Below are 22,986 nucleotides of genomic sequence, written 5' to 3' on the forward strand. Positions count from 1 at the left end.
GGTATCATATCATTAGAGCACTTTGCTCTCACACTGCAGGCTTACTTGTTGTTCCTAGAGTATTTAAAAGTAGAATTGGAGGGAGAACATTCAGTTTTCAGGCCCCTCTTCTATGTCCGGCGTCTCCTTTCCAGTCACCTTTTTCACTCACTATGTGTCAATAGACCTCTCTGCATCGAATCATACTTGTTTATTAATCTCTGTCTCTCTTCCACAGCATGTCCTCTATCCTGTTTTCCTTCTCTCACCCCAACTGGTCGCAGCAGATGGCCCCGCCCCTCCCTGAGCCTGGTTCTGCTGGAAGTTTCTTCCTGTTAAAAGGGAGTTTTTCCTTCCCACTGTCACCAAAGTGCTTGCTCATAGGGGGTCATATGATTGTTGGGTTTTTCTCTTTATGTATTATTGTAGGGTCTACCTTACAATATAAAGCGCCTTGAGGCAACTGTAGTTGTGATTTGGCGCTTTATAAAAAAAATTGAATTGAATTGAATTGTGTCAAATTCCACTTACTACAGTACCTCAGTGGTTCTGCTCTATGTGCCTGGGGCTTTCATGGCTGGGGATTAAAAAAGGTTGCTGACACGACACCGCTTCCATTGTGAATAAGTCCAAATGCATAAAACACACATGAAGTGAAAACAAGCTGCTCATTAAAGTCACCAAACATGAACGTGCAGCGAGCACATAATCATAGTCACACACTTCCCCTGCCCTTAACATCTTTCCTCCCCTAGCCCAGTTGTCCATATAAAGCTCTCATAGCCTCAAGAGTTCTCACAACCATAATCACCATAATCAGACCTGACGCCTGGTTAGCATTAGCCTCCCCTCTCCCATATTACAGGCAGCTGGACATGCAGCTTGCCAGCAGCTGTGGAGGTTTTGCAGCATCTCTGCTTGTCTGAAAGAATGTCAGCCTCTGGAGGGCACTATCAGATCACTGAGCTGGACTATGCCACACTGAATGGATGCTTTCATGTTCGTGAAGGGAACAGGGGCTAAGCACATATATGTCATCTTTTTTTTTTTTTTTTTTTTTATTAATATTTTTGGATGGACAGAAACATTAATAAATAAATATACAACTGCAATAATCATACTGTCAATTCTCTGTCCATTTCTAAACAAACAAACAAACTAAGACAAGCAAACAAACAACACACTAACAAACAAAAAAAAAAAAAAAAAATTACATAAATAAATAAATAAATAAAATAAATAAAACCCAGGAGAAACAAAATGATACACCGCCTCCTGGAAAACATCAGCAAAAACAAAAACGAATAAGGGTAAAACCCCCTGGTGCAAAAAAAAAAAAAAAAAAAAAGACAACAACCAAAATACCAATGACACATGAAATATCCCTCTAAGAGACCATTTATCATAATGTCTAAGAGACATTGTCAATGTACCGCAAAAAGGGACCCCAGACCTGCTCAAAAATATCTTCTCTTCCCTTCATTCTATACATAACCCGTTCATATGATGCCATCCTAGACATTTGTTCGGTCCATTCCTTGAAAGAACCGGGGCTGGATGACTTCCAATGCCTAAGAATTACCCTGCAACCAGTTATAAAAGCCAGACGCATCCACAATCTCTGTTTTTTTGAGAGAATGTTATCGTCAGGTAGTAGGCCCAGGACGCATATAGCTGGAGATTTAGAAAGATTAAGTTTAAAAATATCATTCACCAAGTTGATGATCCCATCCCACAAATAATCATTTTTCCGACATGTATACAACATATGAACTAGAGTCCCGACTTCCTGCTGACATTTCCAACAGATGTCCTTATCTGCGAGCTTCAACCTGACTAATTTACTGGGTGTCCAATAGTTTCTGTGAAGCAACTTGTACTGGATAAGTTGAGACTGTGTTTCAGGTGAGCAAACATACCATGATGAGATCAGCATCTTCCAACTGTCCTCTGAGATCTGGATACCCAGATCTTTCTCCCAACACCGCCTCAGTCCCCCCAAACTGGGAGCGTGTGCCTCTCTGAAGCTCCCATAAAATTTAGATGCCCTGATTCTGTTATTGTCAGGGGTTGCAAACATCTTCTGAACACTAGATGGAGGGTCTAGATTATTTTTCAAAATGGCTTTAATACAATGTCTTATTTGAAAAAACCTCCAAATTTCCCTTGGATCCAAATTGAATTCTCGTCTGATTTCTGCAAACGATTTCATGCCAGTCTGCCCAAATAGGTCCCCCATCTGATTAATACCTGTCCTAGCCCAGGCCTCCCACCAGACCGGTTTCTTACCTATTAATACTTTCTTATTATACCAAATAGAGGCTCTAGCGGTGAGATAAGGGCTGCTGTTGGTATATTGGTGAGCTCTAAGCCAGGTCTCTTGCATGAAAGACAGTACTGGATCTTTAAACGGTACTGGCCTTCCCTTCTGAGTAAGGAAGGCCTCTAAAGACGAAGGGGCCACAAGACTTTCCTCAATCCCAACCCATGATGGCTTATCAGTAGAGGAATTATGTATCTTAACTAACTGAGAGAGGGAGAAAGCATAATGATACCAGACCATCTTAGACAATGCCAACCCACCACTCTCTTTAGCAGCATATAATTTAGACCGATTGAACAATGGCTTTTTACCTGCCCACACAAAACCCTCTACACATGTATTATAAAGCTTTAGCAAATTATGTGGGACTGCTATCGGTAACATGTGAAGAAAGTACTGAAGTTTAGGGGCAATAATCATCTTCACCAAATTAATTCTGCCCAAAAGGGACAGATTTATTTTAACCCAATTCTGCAACAGCGAACGGATGTTTTGAATCACTGGGGAAATATTTACTTTCATTATGTTGTCTAAACCAGGGGTCAATTTAATCCCCATATATGTCATCTTGCAAAGAAAAGATTTATGGGTCATGCAATGAGAAATCAGTGAGTGCGTCCCAGATGAGCCGCTAAAATTCAGCAGATATTTGCAAATGAAACTGTAGACATTAAATGAAGGTGTCAAAATGTTTTAATTGATGTCATTTTTTTAGTATTTCTGGGTCCCCCTAACTTTATAAGTACTAGAAAAGTTGTATGAATTTTATTTTACATTTCATTTACACCCCCACCCTTCATTCACTGCTTCTGCTGTGTTATTGTTCAAATTTATAATGTAGCCATAAGCTTCATTTCTTTCATTTGGTTTGTAGTTTATAAGCAGCTATTTATCATTTTCTACCAGTAGAAACTGAAGTAACAAAACTGAGTAGCACTGAGACCATTTGATAGGCTAAATTTTTGTGTCATAATGCTTTAAAAAAAACAACAAGATTTTTAGTATCATTTTCTTCTTTTTGCATTTTTCAACATTAATTTTCTGTTTATACACCAGAATGCAGTTACAGGTGGAGTTATATTTACTTATAAGTCATGAATAAACACATTTACTGATCATAAACTGATACAGCGAGACTTGACCTTCTTTTTCTTAAGAAGAACTTTTTTCATAGTCCTTGGAGGAAGTCCTTCCTGTGGTTCTGCACAGCAAAACTGGGGACGGCTACAGTTCCTGGAAACCCGTTTTGGGGTCTATTTCAGCATCTACTTAAGTTTAGGTATTCTTCAACACAAGAACCTTTGAGTGACATACAGTGGGGCAAAAAAGTATTTAGTCAGCCACCGATTGTGCAAGTTCCCCCACTTAAAATGATGACAGAGGTCAGTAATTTGCACCAGAGGTACACTTCAACTGTGAGAGACAGAATGTGAAAAAAAAATCCATGAATCCACATGGTAGGATTTGTAAAGAATTTATTCGTAAATTAGGGTGGAAAATAAGTATTTGGTCACCTCAAACAAGGAAAATCTCTGGCTCTCACAGACCTGTAACGTCTTCTGTAAGAAGCTTTTCTGTCCCCCACTCGTTACCTGTATGAATGGCACCTGTTTGAACTCATCATCTGTATAAAAGACACCTGTCCACAGCCTCAAACAGTCAGACTCCAAACTCCACCATGGCCAAGACCAAAGAGCTTTCGAAGGACACCAGGAAAAGTATTGTAGACCTGCACCAGACTGGGAAGAGTGAATCTACAATAGGCAAGCAGCTTGGTGTGAAAAAATCAACTGTGGGAGCAATCATCAGAAAATGGAAGACATACAAGACCACTGATAATCTCCCTCGATCTGGGGCTCCACGCAAGATCTCATCCCGTGGGGTCAAAATGATCATGAGAACGGTGAGCAAAGATCCCAGAACCACACGGGGGGACCTGGTGAATGACCTGCAGAGAGCTGGGACCAAAGTAACAAAGGTCACCATCAGGAACACACTACAACGGCAGGGAATCAATCAATGGTCAATGGTCAATGGTAACTTTATTGTCCCTGATGGGAAATTGATTCGCAGTATGTCAAAACAAACAACAAACATACAACCAACACATCACGTACACTCATTAAAAAAAATACTATAATATAATATAAGCCTGATAAAACAAATCCCGCAGTGCCAGACGTGTTCCGCTGCTGAAGCCAGTGCATGTCCAGGCCCCTCTGAAGTTTGCCAGAGAGCACATGGATGATACAGCAGAGGATTGGGAGAATGTCATGTGGTCAGATGAAACCAAAGTAGAACTTTTTGGTATAAACTCAACTCGTCGTGTTTGGAGGAAGAAGAATACTGAGTTGCATCCCAAGAACACCATACCTACTGTGAAGCATGGGGGTGGAAACATCATGCTATGGGGCTGTTTTTCTGCCAAGGGGACAGGACGACTGATCCGTGTTAAGGACAGAATGAATGGGGCCATGTATCGTGAGATTTTGAGCCAAAACCTCCTTCCATCAGTGAGAACTTTGAAGATGAAACGAGGCTGGGTCTTCCAACATGACAATGATCCAAAACACACCGCCCGGGCAACAAAGGAGTGGCTCCGTAAGAAGCATTTGAAAGTCCTGGAGTGGCCTAGCCAGTCTCCAGACCTCAACCCCATAGAAAATCTGTGGCGGGAGTTGAAAGTCCGTGTTGCTCGGCGACAGCCCCAAAACATCACTGCTCTCGAGAAGATCTGCATGGAGGAATGGGCCAAAATACCAGCTACTGTGTGTGCAAACCTGGTAAAGACCTATAGTAAACGTTTGACCTCTGTTATTGCCAACAAAGGTTATGTTACAAAGTATTGAGTTGTATTTTTGTTATTGACCAAATACTTATTTTCCACCCTGATTTACGAATAAATTCCTTACAAATCCTACCATGTGGATTCATGGATTTTTTTTTCACATTCTGTCTCTCACAGTTGAAGTGTACCTCTGGTGCAAATTACTGACCTCTGTCATCATTTTAGGTGGGGGAACTTGCACAATCGGTGGCTGACTAAATACTTTTTTGCCCCACTGTAAGTGCACTGTGAGTCATTTAGACACAAGCTTATACTGTTGCGGCATCAGTAATCAAAAGGAAAATGAAATATGGATATGGGGAAGTTAAAGATCACACAGTGTGAGAGAAGAGCTACACCGACAATGCTCCGCTGTCCACACGTGGCACATAGCTAGCGTGATATTGGGTGAATAGCCCTACAAACCACTGGTCGCATTGTTGTCTATTTAGCAGTTGTTATATCAAACACTGGGTTACTGTATCATTTTATTATTATATTTTGGTTGTTTGAAAATAAATAGGAATAAGCCCTTTAATGCACGTAGTATAGGAGGGAACTCATTAATGGGCAGTTTCTTACAAAAGGTCCCTAACACACTCCAGTCCAGAAACATTACAGCTGACAGTGGCAGCAACGTAAACTAGAACCAGAACCAGTCGTTATGATACCTTTTGATATCATAACTCTGAAATGCAACAGTTACAGTGTTGGTAGCACCGTATGTACTGTAGGGAGTGTATCTTACCAAGGCTGCAGTTCCTCCACAACTGCTGCCAAGTGGTTTGTCATTTCTGGTGTTTTTCTGTTTCTATTGTTATTCACAACCTGTGTTTTATTCTTTATGTATATGTTGTAATTGAGTTCTCGTTAGTTTTATCGTTTGGTACTTGAATTTAATTCTTGTCCCTTTTCCTTCCCATTACTGTTCATAATTCTAAAAAAGTGTTTCCCTCTGTCGAGCTAGTTCTCATTTTTGTAATCAGGTATCTTTAGCGTCTTGTATTTACCTTTACTTCTGCCCCCGGCTGATTGTCCTTGTTTACATCTGTGTCTGGTTATGCTCCTGTGTCCAACCCTCTGATGTGTATAAAAGTCTTCTCTTCACTGCAGCCTTTGGTGGATTGTCTGTTTTGTTGTTATCCCTGTGTCGGACATGCTTGTTTAAGGCAAAAGAGTCAAGTGATAGCTGACTTGCAGAAGGCAATATGCAAATTGTGCTTTTCAGAGCAAGCGAGGAAATACAAAAGAGCGGCATCCAGGTCTGTTCAATGACTGAGTGACTGACTGACTGAGTTTTCAGTTCAATATCCAAAGTGTTATCCCTGTTATGTTATCCTGAAAAACACATTATCATTTGTTTAAAAAAGCGGCCATTGCCATGGTGGTGTGAATGATATTCCATTTGCAATAGCTAACATTAAATAAACCACTGACTGTAGAAAGCTTTCTACTATCATTTATATAAATGTATTGATATAAATGTACACCAACATAATGTATCTAATGTTATACCTTTATACCTGTCAACAGACGTTAACATGTTTACGAATAACAAGTATACTGGATCATCTTTTTCTGGTAGCAAATTTGATGTCGAGAATTCCGTTATTTTAATGGTATTGGTATTTACTACATTTCTAGTATGCTGACATCCCTGATGAAAACCATCAATAGATTCAATGAAATTGCAGAAAAGTGAAGTTATTCTCCAAGTTTCCCTAGTTGTATAATCTGATCTTTAAGGCTAAGTGGCAACAGTGAGCTCACAGGGGCATAAATGCACAATACTAGATGCTGCTTTGCCAAGCTAATCAGGGTCACAAAGGACCCAGCTTGGTTTGGCAGGTTCAGGTGAACCGAGATTACAGCCAGATGATAAACAGGGGACTCCAATTTCCACTTGCAGCCTCAGGCCTCAGGTGATGGCTGACTGCTGCTTACCTAGCTGTCATGGTGCACAGCTGCAACCTCTCTTGGAAATCCCTCCACTGAAGTGTTTGTTAGTGCATCACTGTCTTTAGCTTTGTTCTGTTCTGAAATTTGCCGGCCTATAAACAAACATGCCCCCCCCCCCCCAAAAAAAAACCAACCAAACAAACAAACACACGTTTAACTAATGTACATGTGCTGCTTAATCATATGCACCTCAAAGTGTTGACAGATATTGTACTTGCTGAGTAGCGTATGTGCATTTCTGGGTAAACAAACAGTAGAAAAAACAAGTGACCAGGGGAGAGACAGAGTAAATGCTCCATCGTAATTATCAAAGACAGCCCCAGATAAACATCACTCTCTGCCTGTCTTTCTGCTTGTGTATATACGTACTCCTACAGCTGCCTCCCCTGCTTGTGATTTTCAGCTCGGGTTTAGCCCCTCTCATTTCTGGCTGGGGCCTTTGAACAGGAGAGCGTGGCATTGTGGAAGTAGGGTGGATGCTAAGCCTCGCGCTCCCATGTGTTTATCTGCCTCTCCCAGCTGGGCTCCTCAGGGAACAAGAGATAGAGAGAAGGGGAATGAGAGAGGAGGGGAGAGAGGGAAAGCAAAAAGGGAGAGACGGATACAAAGAGAAGAAGAGAGAAAAGCCAGGGCGCCGGAATGAAACCCGCCTGCAATGCAAACAAAGCCTTTAAACATCTCCGTGTTTGCCGCCATCTCCTCTACCCAAAAAGGTACTGAAAAGCACTAATGTGAATATTTTAATTTGCATTCAAACCAGTGTTAAGACATATTTGCACTTCAAATAAGAATTAAGAAAAAGCAACTGTGATATTATCTACAGTTTTAAACGAGCGGTAGTGGATAAGAGTGCAATGGTTTTGTCTGAGAGTGTAGCTCGAGCAGTGTTGGGGGCTTAAATGGAGATGTGAGCAAGCACTGTGAAGGAGCGTAGGCTGGCTGAGGATTATGAAACTGATACACTGGCTTCAGGCTTGACCACCAGCAATTCGACCCACTGTCCAGTAGACACACTCTCCGTTGTGAAAAACAGGAAAATAACTAGGGAGCAGCAAAAAGATGAACCAAACATGCAACGAAATCAGGGGTGGATAATATTTTAAAGAATGGTATCTGTGGATGCAAATGAAAAAAATGAGGAGAATCACGTGAGAAAATGGAGGAGCTGCTTCAACACAAGGACCTGATAAGAGCGGCAGAGGAAGTGACACTGAGTGGGGGAGGTGAGGATCGGAAAAATGAGCTGAAACATGAGTTCGCTGATGAGCTGCACTTGACATTTTCACAAACCTCGGCACAGATGCAACACATACAGTCATACACAATCCACCTGCTCCATTCAAGTCAATAGGAGTCGGTGCAGTGTAAAGTGGCTGCCTCAGGAGGAGGAAAAACGAAATGATGAAATAAAATACAGTGGAGTTTGGGTTCAAAGTCGGGACAGTTTGATACGTCCTAAGAGTACAGTAAAAACGTCTTAAGCCACCACTCATTTCTTGAAATTTTGCTTTCAAGCAGCCAGACTTTATTTTTAAAGTAGTCTTGAACAGTAATTCTCTAAGACAGCGGTCCCCAACCTTTCTTGCGACAGGGACCGGTTTATGTCCGACAATATTTTCAGGCCTTTAAGATGTCGCAGATAAATACAACAAAATAAAACCAGTACCAAAAAAAGAAGATTTATTCATAACGGGAAAAGGCCCAGGGAAACTGAGTTAACGATAAAAATGATAAAAACCCTGAAAACCATAAATTTCACACATGAGCCTCAACTCTCGTGGCCCGGTACCAAATGATTTACGGACCAGTGGGTTGGTGGGTTGGGAGGTTGGGGAGCGCTGCTCCTCTAAGATATCATAAGAACTTTCAAAATCTTTCTTTGGGGGCTTTTTCCACTTATTTTTAGTCCAGTGCTGGAAGCCATGTCCTTAAGAAAAAAGAAATAGTCCACCAAAGACCTGACAGAACCTGAAAAATGCATCTGGCCCTCCATTTACAGAAGTAGTCTTAGTTGTAGGGTGGCTGTCGAAAAGAAAAGGAAACGGAATTTTTTTTGGTTCAAATCATTGTAACTATGTGCAGAGAATGCCAGGAGAAAGATACAACAGTGAGTGTCTACAGCCATCTGTGAAACACAGTGGAGGCTGCATTTCAGCCAGTGGTGTTGGAAATCTTATTAAAATTGATGGAATTATGAACACGGAAGTCCAATTTTAATCCAACACGATACACCTTATGGAAAGCATGTGATTTGAAATGAAATGGAACAGTTTCCATCATGGATAAGCGTCCCCAGAGCCCAGACCTCAACATTATTGAAGTGTTAGATCATGTTGACAGAGCACCAAACAAAGGCAGTCAACATCCAAAGAAGAGCTTTGAATGTCCTTCGAGAAGCCTGCAGAACTATCCCTGAAGACTACTTTAAGAAATAAGAAGAAAGTTTGCCTAAGAGATTTCAGTATTATATTTTATATTTCAATCATAGAAATGTATCTGGGACAAATATAACACTTTCAAATGAAAGTTATACTTCTCACTAATAATATCATTTGCTTATCTTTGAGTCAAACCAAAGTTAGCCTCATCCATGTAAACAAAACAGCATGTGCAAATGAATAGCCAATTGCTTATGTGACAAGTTTCCTTGAAAGTTATTCCCAGTGGCGTTAGCTAGTTCAGCTATCGTTCAGCTAGCTAGTACAAAAGCTAGTTCAGCTAATGTAGCTAATGGTTTTTCCTTTAAATATAGTTGGAAAAATGTACTGGATCAAAGACCATTTGAAGAGATGGCAGCAAAAATGTTTTGGATCTGAGAGCTGAAACACCAATTACATCGTGTAACCTGTTCCAGAATGTCCCAGACAATCAGGAAGTCTCCAAATCTATCCACAGGTCTGACTTTCTCATCTGTTTTCTATTTTCTGTGTATTTATACAGTATTTCCAGTTATTTAGAACTCCATGTCTGCATGTGCATGGTTCCACATGTGACTCCAAATTAGCATAATCGCTCCATGCCATGTGTGTCAGAGTGTTTGCCTAGATGGGTCTAGATGTGAGCATGCAATGTGTATCTATGTTAACACAGAGTAAAAATATCTCACTCTCTCCAGTCAGGCAGAAGCATTGGTTAGCATCTACGCACACACCAACACAAACACACATACTTTCACTTGCTCTCAGTACTGCAGTTTGCCAGTGTGCAAACATGAGCAATTTTATGGCAGCTAGTTAAGTACAAAACAAAATTACAAAGATGTAACAAAAATAGAAGCACATTTGAGGAAGCAGACAGACACATATGTGAACTTTTACGCAACACTTGATGATGGCTATCACTCAAAATGACATTTCAGTGCAAAAAGGTAACATAAATCTAATTTTTCTGATTTATTTGTTTTTAATTTGCAACAAAGACTCTCTCTCTCTAATAAGACTTTTCGGTTGATGGCACTGATGTGTGACTTGAGCACTATAAATGCTGCAGAGCAGAGCTGAATGTTTTCTATCACATTACATACATACATGCTTTTTTCTACCAACAGAAACACACGTGATTATACTTCATTTATTGTGATTTTCACAACTGCATTACAAAAAAGACCCACCTTCTTCACTTACTAAGGATCAGGTCACACTAAGAAGCAAAGACTGCAAGCCCTCAGTGAATCACTGTCTGATCTTCAATAGCAGCACCATAGAACAAAATCAGTAGCTCATTTAGCAGTGGCCGATCCCCCTCCTGCACAGGGAGTGCTTTGTGCCAACCACAGATCCACCCAGATTCATCTTTCTTTTTATCTCTCTCCTCTCCGGCTCTGTAAGCTTGACTGACCACAAGAAAATTTCTTTTTTTTTTTTTTAACAATGTCTCTTCGTGGTGTTCTTCGTGTCTCTCCATGGCTACTCAGTCAGGTGATCAACTGGTACCTGGTGCCGTATCCTAGGGCGACACTTACTGTCCCTTTGAAAACGGGGTTGCCCAATGAAAATGTATCATAAACCCACAGTTTGATTCTGTCTTCAAATATTATGGTAGCCCTATATGATTAAAGTGAGTAGGACCAGGGATTACAACCTTATGAAACTGACTTCTTCAAAGTATCCAATTACACTACAAGGCAGAGATGTTTTCAATGGCCATACTTCATGGCACAGAGAAAAGCCTGTTGGGGGAAATAAGGGTCAGACAATCAATCAGTGCAAACCTTGTGACCTATTAGGGCAAGAAGAACATATATTTATATGTGTATGTGGGCGTATAAAAATGTAGTTTAATTAATCAGGATTTGGATTTGAAGTCATATTGTCCAGCCTTAACACATGTAGTTAGCTCCTAACAACTGTAATGGCAGCTTCTTTGTTAACGTTATTCCCCTCTGAGGGGTTAGGACAACACTATACCCAACAACAAACAGAGTAACATGCAGAGTTAGACCCATATAAGATTTTTTTTAAAGATATTGATGATTGGTGATTTTAAAAAATCCAATATTCTCAGATATCAGGCAGTCATCACTTATAACAGGGTGTTTCTCTTGTCCTTTTGGATTTTCAGTTATCAGTTTTTATAAATGCAAATAATAACATATTGGAAAACAGCTAATATAAGCCTGCTGATAAACTTGGTGAGTCTCTAAAAACGCAAGCTCAATTTCAGCCTAGATTTATGAAACAAACAGCACCTCATAAGTGCCTGTGGCAGTGGTCTTCAGGTCGAACATGGTCAAAGGATAGATTATGAAGGTGGCCATAAGATTCAGCTGGACATTATAACAACCTACAAATGTAGGTTACAGGTGAAGATCAGTGCTAAAAACGATGGTGGGTCAGGTATCAGGAGAACAGAGGAAGAATTAGGCATAGTTCAGTAGTTTATGGTTTGGCATACTGCACTGTTTAAAAGAACACTGGTACTCTACGTAAAATGTTAATTAAAGCAGTGGATCGGAAGTCTTAAATTAATATGTCACGTTAAAAATTAGACAACAAATCAAAAACTGCGAAATGTCATACTATCTTTTTTCAATTATATGCTAATTTTGGCTTCTGGCAACAGCATTAAAAAGACAAGCAATGCTGAAAAAAAAACTTGGTTGTACACAACTACTTTGTTTATTGTCATGAGGTCACTAATTACAAGGGAAGGAAAAACAGAGCATCCCAGAGAGGCAGAAGTTAGTCTTTATAATACAAAGTGGCTTTGTGACATTTGTATTCGTATACATACTGTCTCAGTACCTGTGATCTTACATGCACTGTGTGTGTGTGTGTGTGTGTGTGTGTGTGTGTGTGTGTGTGTGTGTGTGTGTGTGTGTGTGTGTGTGTGAAGTCATATTTGAACAGGCATGTCTGGCTACAGGAGACGACAGGTTAACCTTTTCCTGTCTGAGTCACAGATGGCAGACCACCTTCACAGGGTTAAAGAGTACAGCGGTCCAGCTCCGACCTGATGGGTTAGAAAAGGCCACATCATATCTAAAAGCTCCCCAAATCTTACAACCCAATGAGCTTTAATTAAGATCACTTCATAATTACAGTGTCTTTCAGATATAATCATACGTTGTAACGTTTTTTTTCTTATTCTTGTTTTGTTCTATGTGGATGTATCGGCACATGAAATATTCAGGTTAAACCTTTTCCCTATGAAATCTGTTTAATATTGAATTTGACAGAAGATGTTTCAAAACTAAAGATGAGATTTATAGTTTTATTTCCCAAAGTAAAAGCAAAACAAAACATTTTCTATAGATACCCTGATGGGGTCCTGCTTTAATCCCCATCACCACTGGGGGCCTGTACATAACTAAAGCATGTTCAGTTCTTTCAAATGATCTCTCCTAATTGAAATCAGGTGCTCGGGTATAGCTTCACTGACCAACATAAATAAAAGAGAAAAAAAAAACTTAAAAAAAACCCCTAATTTTGCATAACTACTTAATGCTAATGGTGCCAATCTTATGTCAACATATCAACACACATAAAAGTTAAGAAATTTTCACTCATTTCACTTCTCCAGAGAGTACACAGACCCAACAAAAGAGCAGTCCAGCTTGTTATCAGTCACTCTCTACTCCAGTGAAAATGTCAGTCCCGTCTCACCTTTAAGTCCTCAGGCAAAATCTGGCCTACAAACTTTCACATTTAACCGCACTGTGGCTGTTATGGGCTAATGTTGGTCATCAGCTTATACAATTATCTGTGTGGAACCACTGAGTTTTCCATGCATACATTTCTTACTACTATATTATACATCATAATCCAAGTGGACACATTTTTTCTCGTAGCCTTGTGTCCCCTTGTCAAAAGCAACTGAGTTTTTTAGTGCTGAAAAACAGATCTTTGACCTGGCAAATCTCTAGTGATAACTGTCAGCAGCTGTCACCAATCTCACTCCATCTCACATTCATATATTTTCCTTTGAGGTATGTATGTGTGTGTGTGTGTGTGTGTGGGGGGGGGGGGGGGGGGGTGCTTTTACAATGTTACTTTGTGGAGACATACTCTCAAATCCTTACAATGTAAATTATTTGATTGTAATGTGAAAACGTTGAGTCTCCAGGACATTCTTTGAGTTGCTGTAATGCTCTCTGAAATTACAGACACGGTGTGTGAGAGAACTTATGACCCTGCAAAAATGTTTGTCCTAAGGATTGTACAACTGTCTGTCAAGGCCTTCCTTGTGACATATTACTGATGTGACAGGTCAACAAAGAATGAACGATTAGAGAAAAAGAGAGATACTGAAATGTGTGATGCATCTAATTTTGTCCCAACTCTGTTTAGTCACATGCGTTTTACTCATATGGGGATTTGCATTACAACATAAATCCTAGCTAATCTCAAGTGTTCAGTTGGCATCATCTGAAGATGAGAATTCTTACAATGGCCAGCACACTGTATATACATGACAGCTCAGACTCTGGGAACCAATTATATCGCTGGTAAATTTGGCCTGTAAATTAGCAGATTTCCATTTAAAAAGTAATTATATGTAATAACCTCTATTTCCACCTTGCTGGTTTTGGCTTTTCAGCTGCAGTGCTGAAACAAACCAAGCACTGGCATTAACAATTAAACAAACACCAAAACTTGCTTTTTCTTGGTTTTTGGTATTAAATGTTAATATGAACAATCAAACCCCCAGACTGTGGTATGTTATCCTTTGCTACACTGCACTCAAGTCAGCATTGTCTCTTATAGCCAAATTCAGCTTTTTGACAGTTCAACAATTAAATTTATGTTGGCTGGTTTCAGATAAATATTGTACCGTTTATCTATAATCCATCTGCTGTAGAATACCTCCCTCCTTTTAGTACTACTACTTTATTTACATGTTGTCATGGTTTCTGTTGTACAGGGTGTGTCCAAACAACACAATTTCATTACAAAACATGTAACAAACATGCCGTGCCACCATTTCTGCATGTGTGTCTGTTGGGTCTGTGTTTCCACAGGCCCCGCTAGTTTAGAGACTTTTTCGTCATGAAGAACGAAACCAAGACAGAACATCTTCAACCGGTATTTTACTCGCTAACGAGGGAAGCTTTGGTCAGAACCAGGCGGTGGAGAATAATGCTCATGACCTGTCTCTAGCCCAAATCCTTCAACGAGCAGCTCTCCTCGCAGCAATTTATTCCCATGACAGTTACAGTTTACACAATACAACAGAACACTGTAAAAAACCCCAGTGGTTACAAAAGGCAAGGCACTATGTGTGTGTGTGTGTGCGTGCGTGCGTGCGTGCGTGCGCGTGTGTGTGTGTTATGGGGGTGCGTTTGTGTGACCTCCTGCTCAGTACAAGGATCATAAAAGCAGGACGCTTACAACACAAGAAACAGATCTTTCAGATAGAGTGTATCTACAATAAAACCCATGTCAGCCTCCCCCAGCACCAAATTGGCTGGAGAGGTGGTCAGGATCAAAGGAATGGCTTTGATCCTACTGTTTGAACTAAGACTTTACAAATTTAAGAAACACAATGACAACATTCAACAATTTGATTTAACAGTGTCCATTTCACGTTTTAATGAGGCAAAGTGTGAAATGGACATACATGCTGAAGTTGCTTTCCCAGCAGGGGGAGATAATATATTTAAAGGTGAGAACTCGGTAGTGAGCAGAAAGGTAAGTAGTATATTCCAGGGTCCTTAATCTGCAAAAATGATTAAGCTGGGTGGCTAAAATGGAGTGAATGAAGTGTTAAATGGACAAAGTGGACCTGTCTATTACACACTTTACTGTGATACTGAGTTGGTCCAAAGGATAAATTAGGGTGGTACTGTTGACCCCCAAAATATGATTGCACTGCCTGGTGATCCCAACACTAATGCTACAGGGCTACAGTGGACCAGGTGGATGCAACGTGTTGTATTTACCCAAACACTTCAGTGAAGTGCAATGTAATGGATGTATTTCTGTTACTGCTCTAAACTTCTATATACTTGCTGTACAAATATGTACTAATTATCACTTACAGTATGTTTACCTTAAGCAACCTGTTATTTGTCAGTCTTCCTCTATGCTGTATTATTATTATTATTATTTTACATAAAGATACTCGGAAATATGCAAGTAATTAAATTCATCTCCAGCTCTGACAAAGGAATCAACAGTTTTGACCCAATGTGATGTATATGTGCCTTAATTATCAGTGGTTATTACTATTAAATTACATAAGTAAGATAATGACTTTTAGTTAATTAAGCTTGAAAATCATGCCCACTTTTTTCAAGAATTTTATGTGCTGTATTTTATTTTTTAACAAACACTGATTCGACATGCACCTATTTCTTATTTTTCTCTTCTTGTTTCCTTTTTTTAAGTTCCTCTGTCACGGCCAGGCGGATCAGCTGCACGCTGATCAGCCCTCTCTGTTTCTCTTCCTCTTCTCTCTCGCCGGGGCGAAACTCACTGTGGGTTCATGCCCTTGGCCCACGCCCTCGGGAGATGAGCAGTGGCGTGTCTAGAAAATTTTTGTTGGGGGGGCCAGGTAGGGGCACAGATTTGGAGAAGGGTGGCAGATTTAATTGGCAGATAATGTTTTAAAAAAAAATTCTACCAACCCTTAACCATAATTCAATAATCCTATAAACCTAATAACCAAATGCACTTTTAACTCTTATTAGAATGAGATTTTAACCACTACGGTGCAAAGTTTTTAGATACTGCGTTGATAAAGTACAAGAGATACAATCAGTGCTTTGTCAGTGTTTACTCAGCAGTCAAGGTCAGCAATATTTGCATAGCATTTTTACTGACATATAGTGCACATATGTTTTGGGCAAAAACATTTTTGAAAATTAAAATACGAACATTTGTAACAAACAATTGACAAATTAGCCAGTTCCAATGTAAAACTTTATCTGCCTGTTAAAAAAAGAAGATAATCTTCTCACAAACTGGTGTTTGATTTTGAAACAGGAAAAAAGTGGGGAAACAACTGAAAAGACTAACATTTGAATGAAACCTGAAAGCAAGTAAATACTTTCTATGCTGCCTTATTGTAAACTTTGGTAATATTGATAAAGAACAACACTGGCTGATGATAAAATACAGTCAGCTGGCATGGTGACACTGCCAGTATTAACCTGCAGGGCTGGACTGGGACAAAAAAATTGGGCATTTTTACTACAGACCGACCCACCAGGTAGTAAAGCCATAAAGACTTTGACTGAAAACAAACCCTGTTGTGACAGTGATGTACAGTCTTGTTGGTATATGTATGATTTCTATACATTTTACGTCAGATAAAAACTTTGGTTGTAAGATTTAGATAATTATTTAATAAAAACTAGGTATTTTAAATGAGAATAAGAAAGAAAAGTATTTCTTTGTGCCCACCTTTCCCTGTTAATGCCCTACCTGCCCCCTGGCAAAACTTTGCTAGACCCGCCCCTGCACAGTTACCAGCTGTCTGCTACATAAAAAAGGATCCTGGTGTTATTTGTCTCTCAGAAACAGTTCATAACTTCCCTTCAACTCATTCATGTCACCTAAAAGGTAAACCTGTTTCTCCATCACCTGTTCAGCTCTGATGGTTCAGTAAGGACATCTCCTGGTTTCATCTTCATGTTTCCCTCTCACCACATATCTAAACAGACATCATGACCAGCAGCTTTACAGCTGTGGCTCCAGCAAACATCAGCTGATACTAGAAATTAATATTAAATACATTCTAACAACAGCCGATCAAGCTTAAACATGCTGCTGTTGTTTAGCGCAACATCTGCTGGTTTCCTCTTTCTGGCGCAAAGTGGGCGATAAACAAGAGAGAAAAGCCGATCAGCTGATCATTGATCAGTTTCATGATTGAAGTAGCAACAGGAGAGGGAGGGGGAGAGAATGAGAGAAGAGGCAGCTGTGCAGCATAAAGACAGAATAAATCCAGCTTTGTGTCTTTTTTCCATTCTAGCTAAAGTCTGGGACAAACTGCGTCTCTTCTCAGCTCAATACGAAACGTGTAATATTTTCTCTGAATGAGGGACCATTCCATTTTTTTAAGGAGCCGTTGGCAACTCTACTAACCTTATGAATAAAATAAAGTTCACTATCAGTAACATCATAGCACCCACCCAGCTGTATAAAAACTCCGTCAAACTGGCTAGAACGCAGTATGAGTTATTGCAACTGACAGTAAAAAGTCAGCAACATGAAAATAAACTCCACCTAAACTTGGTTTATATCTGACCCAGATAGACTGCAGGTCATAACTTCTTACCTGAAGTTCAGTTCACCTGACACTCGGACTGGTGGCTGCTTCGGGTCTCTCCTCCTGCCTCCCCTTCCCTCATCCACCTGTTGCCTCTGTGGAAGCCCCGTCATAGTCACCACCAAACAACGGAGTTATTTCTACACATCGACCTGCATCTGGCCAATCCACCACCTCTCATTGTTCATGCCATTACAAAAAAAATAAGTCACTGGGGATATGCCCGGTATGCCCGATGGCCAGTCCAGCTATGTTAACCTGCAACCAAATCTGCAGCTCCATACAGCAATGTTACGACTTAGATTATATCTTATAACGCATAACTCTTATGTTAGCTGCCCTCAGTAGCATACTGTCTGAAATATTCCACAGCTGCAATAATTCTTTAAGTGTTATTTTTTTCCTTGGTATTCTAATTTCACCGAAGTTTACTAAACTCAACAAACTTGATATTACTTACCGGGACATTTATTCTGTCCTCATTTTCTTTCACCGAAAAATTGTTTCCTGCAGTGCCATCTTTCACGCTTGGCTCTCCTACCTTTGCTAACGTGATGCGCATAGCGCAGAAGCGATGCTGCATTCACTTACACTCGGATATCTGAGCGTCACCGTGAAAACATAATCGGACATTTGATATTTGATTGAATTTTATTGTTTTGCCTTTGGGGTGGCACCTGGGGTGGCCAGTCTGGTTTGGGGGGTGGCCTGTGCCCCCCCAGGCCACCCCGCTGGACACGCCATTGGAGATGAGACCCAGGTGTCTCATTAAGGGGAGCAGCATTTAAGCCAGGAGGTGACTGCTGTTCGTCGCTGGATCGTTGTCTACCACGCGTTAGTAAAGTCAAAGCTACAGCAAGTTTAGTGAAGAGTGTTTTCCTCTGTGCATCGTCCTTAACCCTGTCTCCCTGTCTACAGAACCTCTTGGATTTTTCCCCGTGTGTTTCCCGTGTGGCAGTGTTGGAGTGTGAACCTGTGATCGTGTGAGTGGATATTCTGAAGAACGTATGCTTTCCCTTGGACTTCCCTGGAGACCCCTTCTTCCCCCACTCAGCTGTATATAACACCCCCCTGCACATTCTTGTATATACACCTGGTGACTTGTAAATAAACTCTTCTTGTAAGCATCAGTACCGGAGTCCTGCGCTTGAGTCCTCCTTCCAACCGTAACATCCTCTTTTTGTGTCATCCAGTTTTTTCAGTGTAGGTTTTAGCTTTTACTGTTTTATTTTGAAGGTACTCTGTTGTATACTTTTCACTTCCTCTCTTTGACATCGTGCTTGTTCTGGTCATGAGAGAAGCTGGAATTCAAAAGCTCAAATTTAGCTGTAAATGAAATTTTCTCGTCAAAAATTGTGTTGTATATTAAAAATGATTTTTTTAAAGAAGAAAATGACCTTATTGTGAATAAAGTACTTGAAAGTGGTGGAGTGTTGAGCCAACTGTAACATAAAAATGAGATCCAAAGTGCCTTGAGGCGACTGTTGTTGTGATTTGGCGCTATATAAATAAAAGTGAATTGAATTGAATTGTTCTCTTCCTGCGTGCGCGCACACACACACACACACACACACACACACACACACATGTGCACTGACCACTCAAGGCAAACTAAACTGCCTACTGTAAGGTACTAATGATGGCATCATAGAACAGTGGGTCAGTCAATGTTTTTGGATGAGAGGACAATCCTTCTTAATAATTTAGAATCATGCTGCAGGCTACTCATCAGCATGAGTTTAGTTTTTTCTACAGTAAAGGAAACCAATGAGTTAACAGAATACTGGTAAAACTGCTCTGTGTTCAGTGGCACAACAACCCATCGACGCTTCAGTGCGTTGCAAAACACACATTTACCATTTACATCATGTGCTCAAGCAACTGTACAATTTTGCTCTCTCTTGGCATCCTCTCGTCTCTCCACCAAATGCATACACATAAGCATGAAGACGCACACAGTGAAGAGTTTGAGCACATCTCAAAGGACAGCTTCTGCATGAGTTGGTCCACGGTGGAGAGGAGGGGACCTTACAGCTGTTTGGAGCAGAATATGCCAGCCCCTGACAGTGTGCCAAACGGGCCAAGAGCCTGCATGCACAGACGCACACAGAGTGGTAAAACCATCCTGAAGCCATGACTGATTATAAATGCTTAATCTTGTGCAGATCCAGCACAGACTAATAATATGGTAAACCTACGAGTATCCTGCAACTAAGGTTAACTTATCCTTTATACAACCCTCTATTTGTCAAAGGTTTATCATTCACTAAGTAAATGTCAATTTCTGCCCAGCAGAATGGCTTCAGTGCCTTGGGGTGTGTAAACAAATCAAAGTGACGCACATGTTTCTGCTGGTATCATAAATAGTGTGGGAAGAAATTTAAAAGAAGCTTTTAGATGATGACGCATGATTATCAAACACAGAAAAGTACTGCGGTTGCCAATATTCTTGTGGTTTTGCAGATGCTTCCATGCTTCAACCTAAGGGCAAAAACAGCTCAGCATCCAGGAATTTCATGCTTACTGGACAATACTGCATCTAACGGGGTGCATTATCATATGTGGAAAACCAGAATTTACTTCCCATCTCAGACCTGCACTTAAAGCGAGCTTCAGTGTTACTACGTCCCTAACCTTAGCAAATGCTTTCAGTCACTCAACCCCAAACACACCCACAGTACTGTGGCCATAGACACTGCCTTTACATGACCTTAACATTGCAGTTGTTGAAAGTAAGACTTTAAGTACTTTGGTTACAGTTGTACACACACAAAAAAATCTTGGTTAACTGCTCAAATTCTATGCCTGGTGAGCATTACAGTGATTTGCAAAGACATGGAAATATTGAACAAACACGTTAAGGATGTGCATTTGTCTGCGCAAACATATAAATGGCTTCATTTCCACTGCACAGCTGCCTTAGCAGTTGCTGTTACAAATGCCAAGCATGACCAAGTAGCAACACCATAACAACAATGTGCTGGTCAGCTAAAATAATATAGTGTGATATCAGCACACTAAGAGGTTGAAAGGCATCCACAATGCACTATTTATTTATTTCCATGTGATAATACTCATCCCATTGTTTATACCTGTATAATCCAGTGATGCTGAGCAGCATCATGTCTCAGCTGGAAGTCACTTGGTGGGCGACAGTGGGAAACAGTCCCTGCAGGCTTCTCACTTCTTACATCCAACTGGGACCTCGGATAAATCGCTACTAGTTGCATATACTAGTTTACATATTTTGCAAATACAGTCACTATTTTCTTTAAAAATATGAGAATAAATACACTTAATTAAACAATACTTATATTTTTTGGTTACCATGATGTGGTGGCTTTTTTTATATTAAGACTTTCTCTGAGTAGTTGGAAAAGGGTGGCAAGATCTTTACACATTTATAAGGACTCCCTGCAGTACGATGAAAAACTTACTATGGGAATAAGACCTGGTGGTGAACTGTAGGTGCTGCAGAATAAATCAGAATACTCAGGTCATAATTTGAATTGTTTGCATGTTTATGAGCCCACTGGCCAACAGAAACACTGGAAAAACTGCCCTCAAAACAGCTCTCACGTGCTCAGCTAAAGAGAAAGAGAAAAAAAAAGGTGCAGGAGAGAAAAGGTCACTTTTATAATGTTGTCATGGGGTGTATGTGTGTGTGTATGTGTGTGAAATGCAAAGATTTAAGATGGTTAATACATCTAAGCAAACATAACCAGGTAGCCAGTGGATCAATATGTCAGCATGTATGGATGCAACAAAAATGTGTGCAGTCATGCTCACAAAACAACACGTGATTCCTTCCACACACAGACACCCACACACGCAAACAGTTACACAAAGACCCACACGGGGAACTATGACAGTGCGCTATCTTCATCATACAGATGGTGCTTTGGCTCTGGCCCCCAAATATCACAGTTAGGTCACTACAAACAGCCGAAAGGGATGCACTTGAAAACTCACCTCACTGACAGACATCTGTGTTATCTCAGCTTAAGTGTCTCTTGAAAGTGAGTTTACTTTATTTGCATGCAAAAGAAAAACAGCTTGTATTTTATTTTTTTCTAGAGTGAAGACTGCTGCTCAAGGACTCTCTGCACTTTTGATGGCATTTGCAAAATTGAGAAAGACAAGCTTCCGCACGCACATATCCTATCTGAGCAAAAGCTGAATACCCTTATGGCTACAGTAATTTCTCCAAACTCACATCAAAGAAATTCACTTAATCCTTTTTTTCTCCTTTCTTTCTTTGTGGCTCTGGGCTTCACTGCACTGTACCACAAATAAAAGAAGCTACAACCGGCGCCTAGACAGAAAAGGGTAAAGCTTTAATTCAGTCAGAGCTAGGACACCCCATTGGTATTGTGGATTTCTGTTATATCATCTCACTTTGGGTAAAATGGGGCATTTTTTGTTTGTTTGGTTTTTTGCAGGGACTAGCGCAAAATGCACAGGGCTGGCACCAAGTAGGCATAATTGAAAAGATAGTGGTTTCCCTTGGCATGTAGTTCTCACGGAGCTATAAATCCTCACATAAACTTAAGCCTTTTAGTCACAGTGGAAAGCATCATAGCAGAGTAGATTGCGAGTAAGGTGTGGGAGACATGAAAAACAGCAGCATTCACACAGGAACACTTAACAAATGCGGTGAAGTTTAAGTTCCGTCCTACAGATGCAGGAATTTCTTCACAACCAGATGTTTACTGAGTGTAGAAAAATGTGGGCTTTAGCGATAAAGCTCACAAACCCTACATTATGTAACTAATCATGTTTTTTTTCTAATTGAAATGGCCAAAAGGGGGTTAATGTAAGTAGTGCAAAAAAAAAAATGGATCCAACTCACCCATTCCAAAACACGGATAAATCCCAGAGGTAATTTAAGTACTTGAAACGTCCCCGCAGAAACGAGCTGGGCGAAGACAAGGCGGGAGAATAAAAAGATTCCAATTTCCATCATCAATTAAACACACACTGATCAGCTGAGCAGCAGTCAAACACATTCCTGTGGCTTTAATTTACTCACCTGGTTGGCGGTGTCCATTTCAAAATCAGGGTACTTTGGGCTCTTTTTGTTTTTGTTTTTCTACTAGCGTGAGTATATGAGCAACCGAGAACCGAGAACCAGGACCCGATTGATGCGTCTGTGGCGATAACAGTGAGGCGCTCTGAGCTCTGA

General features: G+C 40.4%; 1 protein-coding gene across 1 annotated transcript in view; it reads right to left on the reverse strand.

The window, feature by feature from the left end:
• The window catches only part of synpra (synaptoporin a), a 30,157-nt gene extending 7,171 nt beyond the window's left edge, over window positions 1-22,986 (reverse strand). Inside the window, exons 1-2 of the mRNA XM_085456072.1 lie at window positions 22,834-22,986; window positions 22,654-22,719 (exon numbers count right to left, since the gene is read on the reverse strand). Coding sequence (XP_085312198.1) covers window positions 22,654-22,719; window positions 22,834-22,851 — 84 coding nt within the window. The 5' untranslated portion in view covers window positions 22,852-22,986. The remainder of the gene's footprint in view (window positions 1-22,653; window positions 22,720-22,833) is intronic.

The sequence above is a fragment of the Copadichromis virginalis genome, linkage group LG5 (assembly GCF_057382275.1).
Source record: "Copadichromis virginalis isolate Kocher_CV1m ecotype Utaka linkage group LG5, C_Virginalis_male_GT1.1, whole genome shotgun sequence".
Classification (NCBI taxonomy): domain Eukaryota; kingdom Metazoa; phylum Chordata; class Actinopteri; order Cichliformes; family Cichlidae; genus Copadichromis; species Copadichromis virginalis.